The following is a 15213-nucleotide window of genomic DNA, read 5'->3' on the forward strand; positions in this document are numbered from 1 at the left end:
AAGATGCAGAGCCTGATAGAAAAAGAAAGATGAAAAAGCATGGCATGGCTATGACTTGAATGGAAGATGAGAGAAAGTTGGAGATAGAAGCTGAAAACCCCACAATGTGAGAGGAAAAGAGAAGGTAAAGACCAAAAAAGTATGGCAGGCAATAAATAATAGTAATACAGGCTAAATGTGAAAAACTCAGTGGTTAAAGCTCTTGAAGTAGGAAATCGATCTGATATTTGAGAGCAGTCCTCTGTGGTAGGCAAGGGAGCCCTTTCAGTCACTGTTGGTGCAAGCCCTGGGCTGTGGGGTGTCCATGTAACACATTTAAGCCAAAAAGAGTCATGGATTCTACTCAAACAGTGATTCAGAAGATGAGTGGAAGATTTCTTATGTTCCCAGTAAAGTAGTATAAGTTATGCAAGAATAAAATTTAGCTGCTTGCTTTGAGAATAATTCTGTTTGACTTCATTGACATTGGAAGTTTTCAGGCACTTCTCTTTTTCTCTAGTTTATGACTTTATGTTTCACATTGGCCTGTGGGGCTTCTTCCACTCCGTGGACAGTTGCAGAAATTGCTGTGAGCCCTATTTGTATTGCATAGAGAAGTCAAAAACCCTCCTCACACTTCTTTTCCAATACCTGTTTTCATGGTTCCCTGGTCTCCACCTCCACTTGTGAGTTCTCTGTTTTAGGTCAACCCCACGATGATTAAAAAATACATGCACTCAAGTGAACTATTAATGAGTTTGGTTGTTTCCAAAAGACCTGGGGACTTTCATGGGGGAAATGCCACCTTGCACACACTGAAAAGACTCATTTAGCTTATCCTCTCACCTTCCCCTCCTTCCCCCAAATCCGCATTCCAGAGGAGGCGAAACCCCCTATGAAACATAGTGGAGTTACTGCAGGCTCCGCGTTTCTCCAAAGTAGTGTGGCCAGGAAGGAGTCTAAGTCTGTGTGTGTGTGTGTGTGTGTGTGTGTGTGTGTGTGTGTGTGTGAGAGAGAGAGAGAGAGAGAGAGAGAGAGAGTGTGTGTGTGTGTGTGTGTGAGAAAGAGAGAGAGAGAGAGAGAGCGCGAGAGCGCGCGCGCGCGCGCGTGTGTGTGTCTGTATTTATTTATTTATTTTTGTTATTGAAGATCCTTCCTTATTTGTCCTATTCCCATGAGTGGCCGTGACCAGGTGGTAAAACAGAAGGGAACCAGGCAGCGTGGGGAGGGGTCATCTCCACAACATTCCATTTATACACAGAACTAAACAGACAAGCACAGAGTCACTATCGCAGTTAGACGTTGGCTGCATGGGAAAGGGGAGGGTAGTCTAAGAAGCTAAATAATTTCCTCTGCATCCCATGAAAGTTTGAAGAACAAAATTATGCCCTCCCTCTCCTCTTCCAGAGAGACTGGAACTTGCCTTTATCAAGAGCATGCCGCGTAGGTGCAATGCTAGGCCCTTCCGCGCAGGACGTTTTCTTAGCCCTCAGAACCTTTGTGGGCATGTTTTATCCTCCTTTTATAGACAAGGAGACTGAGCCTCAGAAAAGTGTCCAACATTGTTACCATACTCAAAGAAAGTATTGGAACACATGCAGGGAAGACTAGGAATCGTTTTTTCTTTTCTTTTTTTTTTTCTGCTCAAAAATGGAGGAACCAGAAAAGGCAAAGATTATGAAATACCAGACAGTCTGCCTGTCGGAGCCATGCCAAGAGGGATGCCTTCTTTAACTCATTCTTTTTTCTCCATCCAAGATATTGGCACTCATTTTCTGTTTGAGATGCAAAGCACATTAAGACAAAGATCCTTTTGGTGCCTGGGAAGAGATTTTAGCCTCTATTTGTGATGTTCCACTTATCATCAATGGGTGTTTTATCTCATGTACACCTACATATTCTATTATGCTATAGTCACATTTCTTTCACACATTTAATTAAGACATTGTTAAAAATTTAGAAGGATTTCCCCTCTCATGAAATTTGGAAATCGAAGGTAGCATTTAGCAGGTTTCCTTGTCAGCCACGGTAGTCATTTTTAGAATCTGTAAGGAGTAATTTAGTTACCCACACAGTTCTACTTTCTAAGAACATACAAATGGAAGTCTTTTCTTAAGCAAACGAGCAAACCTGCTATCGAAGTTCCAGACTCCAGGAAGGAGGAAAACAGAACACCCACCCGTGGAGAGGTCAGTGGGGGAGGGCAAAAAGAAGAGGGAAAATACAAGAAGGTTATTTTTCTGCCAAACTTTGGCCTTTGGAGACGAGAACTATGGCCCTTTGCTCATTCCAAAGTTTGTGAAAAGGACTTGTGGGACACTTAGACATTTTGAAGTGCTACAGAACTTCATTAATTATATCATCTAGTACTTTAAGCCGTTACCTAGCCTGTAACTTACAAAGTCTTCAATATGTGACTTCAGTCACTCCAATCAATTCTGAAACAGGCCAATATAAAATACAAACAGTTTCTGGTGATAAAATAATCTGCTCTGTGAATTTGAGATAAAACCTGTCACACTTAACATTTTGAAAATAATCTTTGCTGAGAACTGGAAAACAGCTTTCTTTCTGTGAAATTCAGCACCTTTTCTTTAAATTCCTATTCCCTTTCCCATAAACAAACAAACAAACAAACAAAAAACCTTGTTTTATATTGAAATTAAAATTTAATTTTGAAATCAAGTTTATAGAATGAACTATAGAATATTTACATTTTTATAGATGAAAAATGGTCAAATACTGGTGATTTCTTAGGGTTTAGGGTTCAATGTAATATTTAGGGCAACCTAAGTCTGCGTGTCTAAGTGCGCCTCGCTGGAAAGCCACGTTGGGACAAATTAAATTTATTGCCCTGGTGACCTGCAATGTATTTCTTAACCACTTCTTGTTCATTTTCATGCCGCCTGCAGTTGTATAATGGTACTACTTAGACTTTTAGCTCCAGTCTACAAACTGTAGACTAAGACAAGAACGGTGTTATTGGGAAGGCGTTAATAAAAAGTAGTATAAAGCAAATCCAGGTTTCCTCAAGCATGTGGGACACTGGGTGGCTTTCAGTGGCCGCTCCTTGAAGGACAGTGCATGGAGCTCACGAATTTGAGACAGAGCCTTCAACCTAATTTCAACAAAGCAGCCAGAGGGATTCTCGTAGAATACGGTGCTCACGTGCTGACGCCCTGGCTCAGACCCTCTCCTGGCCTCATTCCTTCATGGCCTCGAAGCGCTGCATGATGTACCTACCCTCTTTCCCCTAAACCCACACCATCTTCCGGTGTCATTTCCTACTCCTCTCCCCCTTTCTCTGCTCTAGCCGCCTCGTTCCTCAAACACAAAAATCAAATTCTGCGTTTGCTGAAGTGCTGCTTCCCCAGACGCGCTCCTGGCTCCTTCCTTCAGGGTCTCCTCAGACGCGGCTCTCCCGTGTGTCAGGTGTGAGCGTGTGTCTGCCGTATTCCACACCCCTTTACTCTGCTTTACCTTAATCCACAGCACTTTTTGCCACCTGATTCATTATTTATTGGTTTGTTCATTTGCTTATTGGTCGTCTCCCTCCACAAGAATGAGTACTCCACGATGGTGGGCGTTTTGCCTGCTTTGTTCCCTGTGTGTCCCTGGTGCCCAGAACAGTCTTTGGTGCAGAATATCAATGAAAAGTCCATTCTAGCTCATGAAAAATGGGGGATGGGGATGGGGAACAGCCATCTCCAATGGGGAAAGGATCCTTCTTTAGATTTCCTCTACTCTAGCCATCTTTGAGAGGCATGAAACCAGTAATATCATTCTATCTCTTTTTACTGTTACCTCTTCGTGGCAAGTAGCCATTTAGTAACTATATATAATCTTCATTGTAAATGAGTAAGTTCAGTCACTTTCTTATGGAAACTTTATTAAAGTATAACACATACCCAGAAAAACTGTAAAAATCATGTTAGATTTTCACAAAGTAAATATATCCTGATATACAGAACCTATGTCAGGAAACAAAACATTACCAGAATCTTAGAAAACCCTTCATGTCTCTATCAATGTAATAACCCTCAACGGTTATAGTACCCACGCTTTTAATATTATAGGTAGTTTTGCTTCTATTTGAACTCTATATAAATGGACTCATACAATATGTGCTCTTTTGCATTAGGATTCTTTTGCCCAGCATTATGTTTTGTGAAAACTATATATATTGTTGCAAGTAGTCATAGTTTATTTATTTCCTTTGCTGTATAAAATTTCATTTTATAAGTGTTAGCACAATTTATTCACCCATTTCTGCTATTGGTAGACATTTGGGTGGTTTTTGATATTTGAGTATTATAAATAGTGCTTCTGTAAACATTTTTGCCTGTGTCTTTGGATGAACACATTTATATTTGTGTAGGACATATCCTAGGAATAGAAGAGGGGAGTCAAGAGATGCGTGCCTCCAGCAAGGCAGATATCGCCAGACATTTGTCTACACTGGTCCTGCCAATCACTGTCACCAGCGGCTTCAGAGAATACCCCTCGTTTATCACTGCACTGAAGATCGTGTCTACATTGTAGCCATCCTAGTGGGTGTGTTATGAATGCCGTGTGGTCTTAATTTGCATTTCTCATGACTAACACTGTTGATCACTTTTTAACATATTTGTTGGCAATCTGGATAAAGCCAGTCGATTTTCATGAATAGTAAGAAGGTAACATAGATGGTATGTGGATATGGCAGAAGACATAGACGTGATAAAGAATTGACTAAGATTTAGTAAACACTACTTTCATTAGTGAATCCTTTTCTATTGTACATTCTGTTCCTTTAACAAAGCTTTTTCTCGGGTAAATTAAACCTAATAGAAGCTTATGGAGCGTCGATGATGAATAACTCTCTCTGTGGAATGGGGGGAGACTGCCGAGGTTCATGTGATCGGAAGCTTCCCAAAGGGACCATGTTGACACCGAGTCTAGAATTGTGAGCAGCTCTGACAGTGGAGCAGAACTTGGAAGTTAACGTACTTTATTTTCAGAAAATAGAAACAAACCTGGAGGTGTGAAGACATATCCAACTTTTAGAAAATTGCAAATATTCAAATATAATTACCATAATTGATCAAGAAAACTGCCAACTTGTTTTCTATAAGGAATGAAGATCTGAAGAAAAAAAAATGACACTTGATGTTAGCCTCCAAAAGTGCAAAGGGCAAGGAATAAGCTGTGCTTAGGGTTCGGTTATGTGACAAATACCAAGTTGTGTAGCTCGAAATATTTGAATTTAGCTCATATCATTTACCGATGATTTTTACATCTAGAGAAACGTTTTCATGCATGAGTGGTGAAAATATTTTATGGATAGGTTTTTGCTTTCCAAGTTAGGCCCAATGTCAGTTATTTAAAATGCAGAAGTGAGCATTATCTTTTATTGTCATTGAGAGTGTCTGGAGAAACAGTGTGACTTCTCTAAGTTTTATAGCTAAGATGCTGTTAAAGATTAAACAGGGAAGCGCTGGCAGCTTCTAGTTATCCAGATAATCATTTCATTATCCCTTTTTCCGGGTTGCTGTTATTTATTTCTAACTAGTGTGTGACTATAGCATTAAAAATTTTTTACTTTCAGAGCCAAAAGCGATTCCCAAATGTGTTATCTTTGACACTACGTTTTAGTTTGCTATTAGAAAAATAGAAGTCCTTTATCACCTTACATTTTAGTATATTTTAGTGAAGCTTTTCAAAATGATAAGGCAGAAGAAGATTTTTTTTTCCTCAAATACTTTCAATAATATTTGAAGAATTTAAAAAGGTCTGAATAAACCTTGTTCTATTCCAGGGGCAAATATATAACTCAGTTGTTGAAAAAAATTATGATGCAGATAAATGTGAAACAAGAACATCTCTTGAGTCATAATCATAGCTCTGGTATTCTTTACCTATAGGTTGAAGAAAAAGTCCCAGTCGGTGGATATTACTGCCCCAGGGTTTAACCCTTTGGCCGGTGCAGCAAAGCAAATGCCACAAGCCAGTAAGCCCCCTGCGTCCAAGATGCCTGTCTTTGAAGAAGAACAGAACACAGCAAATACCCAGAAACATCCTTCCCGAAAGAGTGAACTGAAGAGGTTCTACACCATTGGTGAGCACTAAACATTTGATGCAAGTGGGTAGGGGAAGTCTGTGTGTGGGTCTGCAGTTAAATGCCCCATTATTTATGTAAGGCGCATATCTTTCTGATGGTTTACGTGGAGATTTTCTTATATGGTCTGAACATGAAGATGGAAAAATACTGACAACCTTCATTCAGCAAGGAGAGCAAGCTTGAGGACCTTCTGTATCTTGGCCCAAGGGGAGTAAATTGCACATACACGATTTTCCAGTTTTTAAGCTTATGTGCCACCATTTTCATTTCTGCTGTTTTTCAGCCAGCGCCATTTTTGGTTTTTTGTTTTTGTTTTTTGTTTTTGTTCTTTTCTTTTCCCCTCCAGGCTGTCAAGTCTCTGACCCTGTTCTGTCAGGCTGTTAAGACAGTGGTTGATGCAGCTTGTAACTAACAAAGCCACTAAGAAAATAGAAAATTACATTCGGAGGGAGGACAAATTACATTGTAGGTGTGTTTTGGGCTTGCACATTCCTTCACTCTAGAGAGATTGAATCACATCCAGAACCTGTCGTGTGAAAGAGTGGGGGATTTTGGAGGGGATCCTGTGAGTTAATGTCCCTTTTTTTCTCCAGGTATAATAATATTCTGTAATCCTGAACTTTAGCAGTTAATTGGAGTGTTGTAGGTAATCCATCTAAATGAGTCGAATTGCCAACTTTTATGTACTAAGTTTTGTCCATCATGTCTTTGGCCTTGCTTTTTAACTAACAAAAACAGTTTTCCATGTGTTAGGTCTATTTGAGACAAAAGTTGCTTAACATATATATGGTAAAGGATGAAGCATGTGTTGGGAACGGTGGGCGGGTGAATCAACCTGGGAAAAGGATGGATGCTTTGGCCTTGCATATTACAAATCTCCATATTGCAAATCTCCATTTTAGAGAGATTTGGTCATATCGATAAGCTTTAATAGTAGAGACTGTGGCTTAATGAATTTACCAAAGTTTCATCAAATAGGTCATGTTTTATTTGATATCTACCACTCCCACAACCCTCTATGGGATGCTTGAATTTTTTTTCCCAGATATTTTAGTGTCCCTGTCAAGAAATAGATCAGATAATCAGGAGATCTGATTCCCGCACTGATTTCCTTTGTAACCTTGTCAAGTCATATTTTTATGTCTCTGGGTTACATTACTTCACTTCAAGCTTGAAGAGATGCCTCTGTGTAGGTCTGGTAGTATTTCAGGATTTGTCTACTAAAACCAGATTTAAGACAGGTCCATCGTTTTATGTATCCCTCTTCTTCTATCTACTCTCAGGCTTCCTCTTTTCAGGTGAAGATGTTCAAGTCTTATTTTCCAACGGGCAACAAACTTGGTGTCTTAAGGATGTCAATAGTCAACTAGCAAAAATTGATATAAGATGTATCGACAGGTTTCCATTCTTAAAACTTAGGATAGCAGAGTTCGAAAAATCAATTAGAAAAGCCCATAAAGTTTATATAACTGCCTTCTCATGTTTCAATGTCTCTCCTCCCACCCTTCAACAATTCCACCACCTTCTGTTACTTTTCTGATTTATTAACTGGCTAGGAAGACTCAGTATTTTTCCCTTCAGAAAGTAGTTTACTGTACAAACTCAGTATTCTCCAAAAATGAGAAAATGATGGGGAATGACTGACCAGCTCTGCCATGGTAAATAGAGAGCTGTGCCTAGAAAACAGAAATCTGCATGGTGAGTCTGGATTGCAGAAAGTTGAACTCCGAGTCATTTTAATAGCTCTACCACTAGTGAATTTTAAATTATTGGATTTGAAACAATATCACTCATAGTCAGTGTCAGTGGTGGGTCCAGTATGTTAAAATAGACATCTGAATTGTGGACTTAGCTGTGTTTATGTAACCCTGCTACTAAAATGGACTTGGAAACATTTTCCATTTTCAAGGCCGAAATATTTGTAACCATGTAAAATCGCCTATAGTAAAAGACCACAAGACAAACCCACTTCAGTATCCCTTAGTGAAAGTATTGATAATGAACAACAACAATTAATTGAACCTTAGAGAAATGAAAGAAGAAGTCATGAGCCAGAAATAGCAGACTCAATAAATGAAATTAACCTTTCCTTGTGATTATATGTTAGAGTCAATCTTCTTTGTCACTCAGGATACCATCCCCCTCTACACACAGGTGAACCAGAGGAGTTGCTATATAGATAATGTAGCGAGGTGATATTTTTACTGCAACTCTCAGGTGATTTCACGGAAGAAAATCATGCCAACTGGCCCATCCACCAGCCAGGATGCCCTTTCATTGAAAGTTATCTTTCAATGTCTCAATTTATAGTTCACACAACTGAAAAACCTGGGAGCCCTCTTGTGGCTCTCTGGAGTATTACATTTAAATTTAGCGATAAAGTACATTACTGCATTCAAGTAAAATACTTAAATTGAAGCAATGATTCTGGGGGGTTAAAGAATTTTAAAATAAAGAACTAGAAAATTTTGGAGTTAATTTAAATGTCCCTTGGTGGCTATGAGTGGCCACATTAGCTTCTCTAGAATTTTTAATTTTTTTTTAATCTCACAGCTTTTATTCTTCATGAACCTATGTACAGGATCTACTTCCTGTGAGAGGATTCTAAGAAAGAGAAATTATAGCCTCCTTGCACAGACAAAAAATTCAAGTTCTTAATCATTTTTCATAACAGAAACATTAAATCTAGTATAGCAGCAAAAAAACCCCAAAACACACAGCATATAAAATCGTAACTTTTTATGATAGAATAACCTGTCTTACAAAAGTATAATAAAATTTCATTGATTTGAAATAAGTAGGGGAAAAGCTATTCTCTATTGATGTGAAATATATAAATCTTCAGATAAGTTAAAAGGAAAGTAATCACTATAGCAGGACTATGGCAAAAGAAAGAGCTTTTTCTATTCTGCTTCTGTCACTGATTATATAACCTTGCAAGTCATTTATCTTCATTTGACCTTAATTTTCTCATCTGTACAGATATTTAGACCAAAACAGTATCTTTCTGAGCATTTTTTTCTCTTCCTCTCTTATGATCACAGCTGACCGTATGAAGTACTATGTAAGTTTTTGATTGCTGTGAAACAAAGTACCACGAACTTAGCTGTTTTAAACAACCCCCATTTATCAGCTGCCATTTCTTAAGTTAGGTGCTGCATGTCTGTGTTCTCTGCTCAGGGTATCACAAGGCTAAAATCAAGGTGTTAGTAGGGCTGAGTTCCTGTCTAGAGGATCGATTACAGAAAGACATTCTTCCAAGCTCTTCCTTCTTGTTGGCAGAATTCAGTTCCTTGTGGTTGTAGAACTGAGGTCTCCATTTTCTTGCTGCCTTGTCAGCTGGGGCTCATTCTCAGTTTTTAGTCACATGATCCCCTACATCTTCAAGTCGGTAACTGTGGGGCAGATCCTCCTCATTAAATCTCTGACTTGCTCTTGTGGGGCCAGCCAAGAAAGCTCTCTGCTTTTAAAAGGCTCATGTACTTAGGTCGGGCCTTTCCAGATGGTCTCCATGTCTTAAAGTCAGCATAGCTTACTCATGGGAGTAATGTCTATTCACATTCCTGGGGATTGTGCAGGCGGGGGCAGGTTGCAAGAACCTTGGGACCACCTCTGTATTTTGGCCAGTGCATTTTATACCACTTCCCCAGAGTGTACACACTCAACTACCAGCACAGCTCAAATAAAGCTTCCTTAAAACATTTTCCTTAGTATCTATTCTGATCATTTTTCTTTCATCCTATTTTATATTTTAACTGCAATATCAACTCACTAAATTGATTGCATAGTCCATTAATGAGTTGTAACCTGCAATTTTAAAAATCACTGGACTAGGTAGCAGAAGTCCTTCAGATACTTAAAATTTTACTATTTTGTTAAAATGAAAGTGTTAATTGAAACTAGAATAATACAACATTAAATTAGTGGACCAGCTCTAATGAGTAAATAGATACAAATAGAAAAAGATTTTTTACTACTCCAATTTTTGTCCCTGCTGGATAAAACTACTGGAGTTTGACAATGGATATAAGGAAACCGTTTGTCAAAACCATCATCCCAACATAAAGATAAAAAAGTGAATCTAAATAGTAGACTCGGATATTCACAATACTCTGTTTATTTGCTACCTTTAAATCAGAGAAGTCCATGTAAGGACTTCTGAAAGTAATGTAAATCAGGCACAGAGGCAGCGAAGAAGCCCATGCACACAGGATCCAAAAGGTCCCCTGGCTCCCTCAGGTAGCCTTGAACAAAGCCATGTAACAAGAGTTCCTTGCTTCAGAATCCAAACTAGAGTTTATATGTCCCTATACAGCTGCTATTACTCTTAATATAAGGTGCTGACGTCTTTCCATTCTGAGGATTTCCCTGGACAGTTAGGAAGTGGGACAGCTCTTAAATGGTTGTCCCCACAATGAGTCATTCAGTGCAACACAAAATGCTGTTTCGTCCCAGATCAGAGGCTGCGGTGTGAAGACATCCCGTTCGGAACAGAAAGGAAAGCGAAACGGAGAACCTGCTTTCAAGGCGGTCATCCTATGGAGGTAGGGGGTGGGGGGAGCGCCTTGTTAAAATGGGCACACTGGCGAGTAGAAGTCAAGACAGATGCCCTGAAAGCTATGGCAGGGATGAGTGGGGCACAGCCAAGGGCAGGGCAGGCCCACTCAGAGTGCTGTGGAATCCAAAAAGATGGAGAAATTGCCTCAAAATGTAAAGACGCTTGGAGGCTCTACCGGCTCTGTAGATCCAGCCGCCTTTCACCTCCGTCCATCCTCCTTGCTTGTAAGCCCCCGTGGCATCTGGCACTTCTCACGTTAGCATCTCCGTATCCAAGTCTCAGTCCCTATGCCTAGGGAATGATGCTTTATTTAATTAATCCCAGCACTTAGACGGTGTGAAGTACATGGCTAAATAACGTTGGGGGTGAGGAAGGAGAGTGCAAGAGGGGTGCGGCCGAGGTTGCCACGAACCTTGCCCTTCTCCGTGGAGGACGAGAGGAGGGAATCTGCTGGAAGTTCAGTTGAATTCGGAAGCGCTTCCGAGGCTTCAGGGCTCTAGAGAGAAGGACCGGAACAGCCGCCGTGGAGAACAGTGAATAAGAGACTAGTGCAACCTTTATATGTGTAAGGAAAAAGAACAAAAAACAAAGAAAATAGAGAAAGGTTAGAGTTAGCAGAGCCCCGTTTTATTACTTATGCTGTTTAAATGCTCCCTGCAAGGTCATGGAGAAGGCAGAAACGAGTGGAACCTGGCCTTCCCAGGCTTCTAGCTGACCAGGCTTCCTGACAGGTCCAGTCAGGGGCTCCTTGGCTGACAGGTAACTGAATAACAGCTCTAGAACTTTCCTTCAGTTGAGATCTTCTCTGTGAACCAATAGCCCGTGTGCTCCTTTTAATCTCCTGTTATCCCTCATGGGTCAGTCTCTACCTCTTTATGTTTTTAAATCTATTTGTATTTTTATATTTGCATTAATCTCACTCTCGCACCTTATCATTGTAAGACCCCATCTAGGATGAGTCAGTCAATGTTCTTTACACAGTAATTTCCAGTTATATTCAGATGAATAACTTTTGGGTTTATTTAGGGGGTGGGTATAACTCACACTTTCCCACATATGAAAACATGTTCATTCACTTATGAATCTCTTCATTTATTAATTCAATAAATATTTATTGAATGCCTACCACATGCCAGGCCTTGTTCAAAATGCTGCTGATATACGAGTAAACAAGACCAATTCCAAGCCCTCAGGCGCTTCACATACATATTGTCAAGGAATACATTTTTAAAGAAAATTAAAACTGGTTAAAGGAGAAAAGTAATAGAAAAGTGACTCTGTAAATCTGTTTAAATCTCATGTGATTTTTATAAAAATTTTTGCAGATGAATTAATACAGTTCTGAGAAATCTGTTGGGCTGGTTTAAATTAAGGATATTAGCTTTATTAACATTTTTTCAGTTTTTTGCTTTACTTGTCATGGAATTAGTCTATAAAAAGACTAATGGAACTGATATTTGTAGCATGAAGAAGAAAATGGTTGAGAGGAAATTTAATGATTCTCAAGCCTCTTGGCATTGTTTTAAAGAGGCAGTGCCCAGATGTTATTTATTTCTACCAAGAAAAGAAGGCCTCCAGATTCAGCTGTAGCAGAAAATACCGAAGTTAAATACCTTAGAGAATGTAACACATCTTAGTATATATTACAGGAAAGTGCTGTTTGTTTATTTTTTTTTAAGTTCAGCTTTTATCTCTTTAGAATAGTTTAGACATCAACTTGCCTAGAGGAAAAAGGGATAAGATCAGCTCTCAAAGACCTAAGTGATTATGGAGTTTATGAGATGAGAGCCTCTCATCTTTTGATCCTTGTAGATCTGGTCAGCTTAGCTGCAGCTTAAAACCCTGCAGTGGCTCCTCATTCTCCACAAGACAAGGTTGTTACTCTATTGACCTTTCATACTCTGCCCCTACTTACTCTCCAGCTTTGTCTTAGACGGGGCCCTACACTCCAGCCATGCCAAATTCCTTCTCTATGAGATATCAAGTTATATAAACTTTTCCTTCTGCCTGAACAGTGTTAGGATTCAACCCAACCTTCCCTCATACCTGGCCACATGCCTTCCTCAGGTCTGGTCAATGTGAATAGATTTCAAAGCATTTTAGCACACACTTTGTCGGTTTTTTAGGTGACTAATACCCACTGAATTCAGTGCATGCTTATAACATTCCTAAAGGGAAGTGGGACGTGTACTATGACCACCATGGCACATCCCCTGGGATTATGTGTTATCTGTGATCACACTATAAATAGTGGTGAAGTCAAGGGGAAAATCTAAGTGAATGATGACTGATGGTAGAGAGCTCAGCCTCTCCGTGTCTTCAAGTCAAGTTCTCTTCTCAATGACAAAAACAAAAACGAAGTTAGAGTATTGACAGGGAGCTCAGTGAGTAGTTTCCCAAGTGGCAGCCTATAGCATGGATGGTGAAACGGATCCATCAGAAAAAGAATAGCAGTTTGTCATGAAATTACATTTATTCAATTAAAGCAACTGTCCTTTCCTTCTTTTTTTCTTCCTCCCTTGATATATCTCTCCCACCTTCCTTATTTTCTCCCCCCATCTTTCTTCCTTCCTCCCTTCCTCCTTTCTTTCCTTCTTTTCTTATCTCCTTGTGTTAACATGAATTTTTTAATGAAATGATAGCATAGCATATGCATCGATTTGGTAGAGACTGTGTGTGTGTGTGTGTGTGTGTGTGTGTGTGATAACAGATATTACTTTTTTTCCTCTTTCTTTTTTCTTTTTTGTTAAAGTGTCATTGCCATGTAATATTATATTAGTTCCAGGTGTACCACATAGTGATTCCACCTATATGTACCTTACAATGTGATCACTACAGATGGTCCACTTTTTAAATGAAATCTGTTCTTTTAAAGTGGCCTGGCTTATCAAAATTAAGTTGGAAAATGTCCCCCAAATAGTCTTTTGAAATTTTTCTGGTCTATGAAATTGTAAAATCTGAAATCCAAATGATCTCGTCTTTTGGCCTAACTTCAGGATACAATGCCTTCAACATCCCAAGCATAATGAAGCGAGTTAAATACAAATTTGTATCTTACAAACCCCAGGCTGCTTACATATTGAAAAGAGAGCCTACAGAATTACGGGCTCCCTGGGAATCCTTCTGAGTAGTTGGCAAAATTAAAACAGTAATAATAATTTGAAAACTCTAAAAAGAGAAACGCAAGATGCACATTTAACTGCTTTTAGGTTGCAGTACACCAGGCATTTAAAAATATCATCACATAACTTGTGTGCCTGTCTTTTCGAAGGTACACTTTTTAATTACGAGAATTAAAAAGATCAAATTATCGAAACAGGGGAGAAAAAAAGGAAAAGGCTAATCTTGCTGGAGGCGACACATTCTCTAACATGAAACTAGGTCAGCACTGAATGAGAACCTTCTCTTCAAGTAAGAAGACCCTTTCTGTGAAAGCAGGCGGTCTCTGCGATCTACTCAGCAGAGCCATTCTGACATACAGGTCACAGAAGCTAAAATGGATAACCGCTCCAAGGGCTCAGATTAAACTGTGTTCTTGAGAAAAATGACTTTGTTTTGAAGTTTGTTCTAACAGTTTGATGATTTCTTGTGTTTTCTGGGTCATAAGAATGTTTGGGGAAAATTATTCCGCAGCTGAGGTTCCTCCTTGATGGCCTCTGGAATTCCCTGAATGAACCTAGGTTTTTCATCAATCTGGAAGATGGGTGCATGTGCGAAAGCACCATTTCTTTCTTTTTTTACACACATTGCATAAGAATGTGAATTTTTAAGCTAGTGAATTTGAAGATGTTTAAAATTCAAATTCTACTTTTTGTTCATTTGTGGGATAAGCAGATTTGAGATTCAATATATGAGTGTGTGTGGTGGGGAGGGATTCAATCGCATTTTTGTTTTGTCTTTTTTTTTTTTTTTTAATTCCATTTAAAATCTACTTTAAAACACAAGACCTGGGAAAACTCTTGGGTAAAACCTCCATTTCAACTCTAGAAACCATATGAAAGCTTTATTTCTTTCTAGAGAAATTAGATGTTGTTTACTAAACGTTTATGCAGTTTTAAACATTCTAAAGCAGTAGTAGATGTACTCAGAAGGAGTAGATTGGAGCACTTTCAATGTGCTAGATAAACTCGATGACTCCATTTTTATAGGGTTAGCCCCACATTTGGTACGTAAGCCATATTCTGTTTTGCCTTAATTCTGGGATTGTGCTCTGTCCAAAGTAATCAACCGAGAATCAAGAAACACAGCTCAGTCATGGCTGCAATAAGTGGATTACGAAATGTCAGTAGCGCTGAGTTTCCTGGAGCAACTTGTGTTTGTGTGGTGTTCGAGTGGCACCGTAATAGTCTTACAACTTATTAAAAACAAATTATACCTGTCAATTTACTTAATGATTTGTGAACAGCCTAATTAAACCTATACCGATTAGAATCATGGGATAATTAAAATGGACATTGTTTCATGGTTGAAAAAAAATATGATCCAGTTTGAAATTTGCTAAATCCCTATTAAAATAAATCCCTTAGCTCTGTCTGCAATCACAACTTCCGTTCCATCCGTCAGCACTTGGGGAACT

General features: G+C 39.1%; 1 protein-coding gene across 3 annotated transcripts in view; it reads left to right on the forward strand.

Moving 5' to 3' along the window:
- Nucleotides 1-15213, forward strand: part of OXR1 (oxidation resistance 1) — a 388922-nt gene that overhangs the window by 197177 nt on the left and 176532 nt on the right. For all 3 annotated transcript variants that reach the window (XM_016147442.2, XM_016147445.2, XM_016147446.2), the window contains one exon: nt 5883-6076. In XM_016147442.2, coding sequence (XP_016002928.2) covers nt 5883-6076 — 194 coding nt within the window. The remainder of the gene's footprint in view (nt 1-5882; nt 6077-15213) is intronic.

Source organism: Rousettus aegyptiacus, unplaced genomic scaffold, assembly GCF_014176215.1.
Source record: "Rousettus aegyptiacus isolate mRouAeg1 unplaced genomic scaffold, mRouAeg1.p scaffold_m13_p_15, whole genome shotgun sequence".
Lineage (NCBI taxonomy): Eukaryota > Metazoa > Chordata > Mammalia > Chiroptera > Pteropodidae > Rousettus > Rousettus aegyptiacus.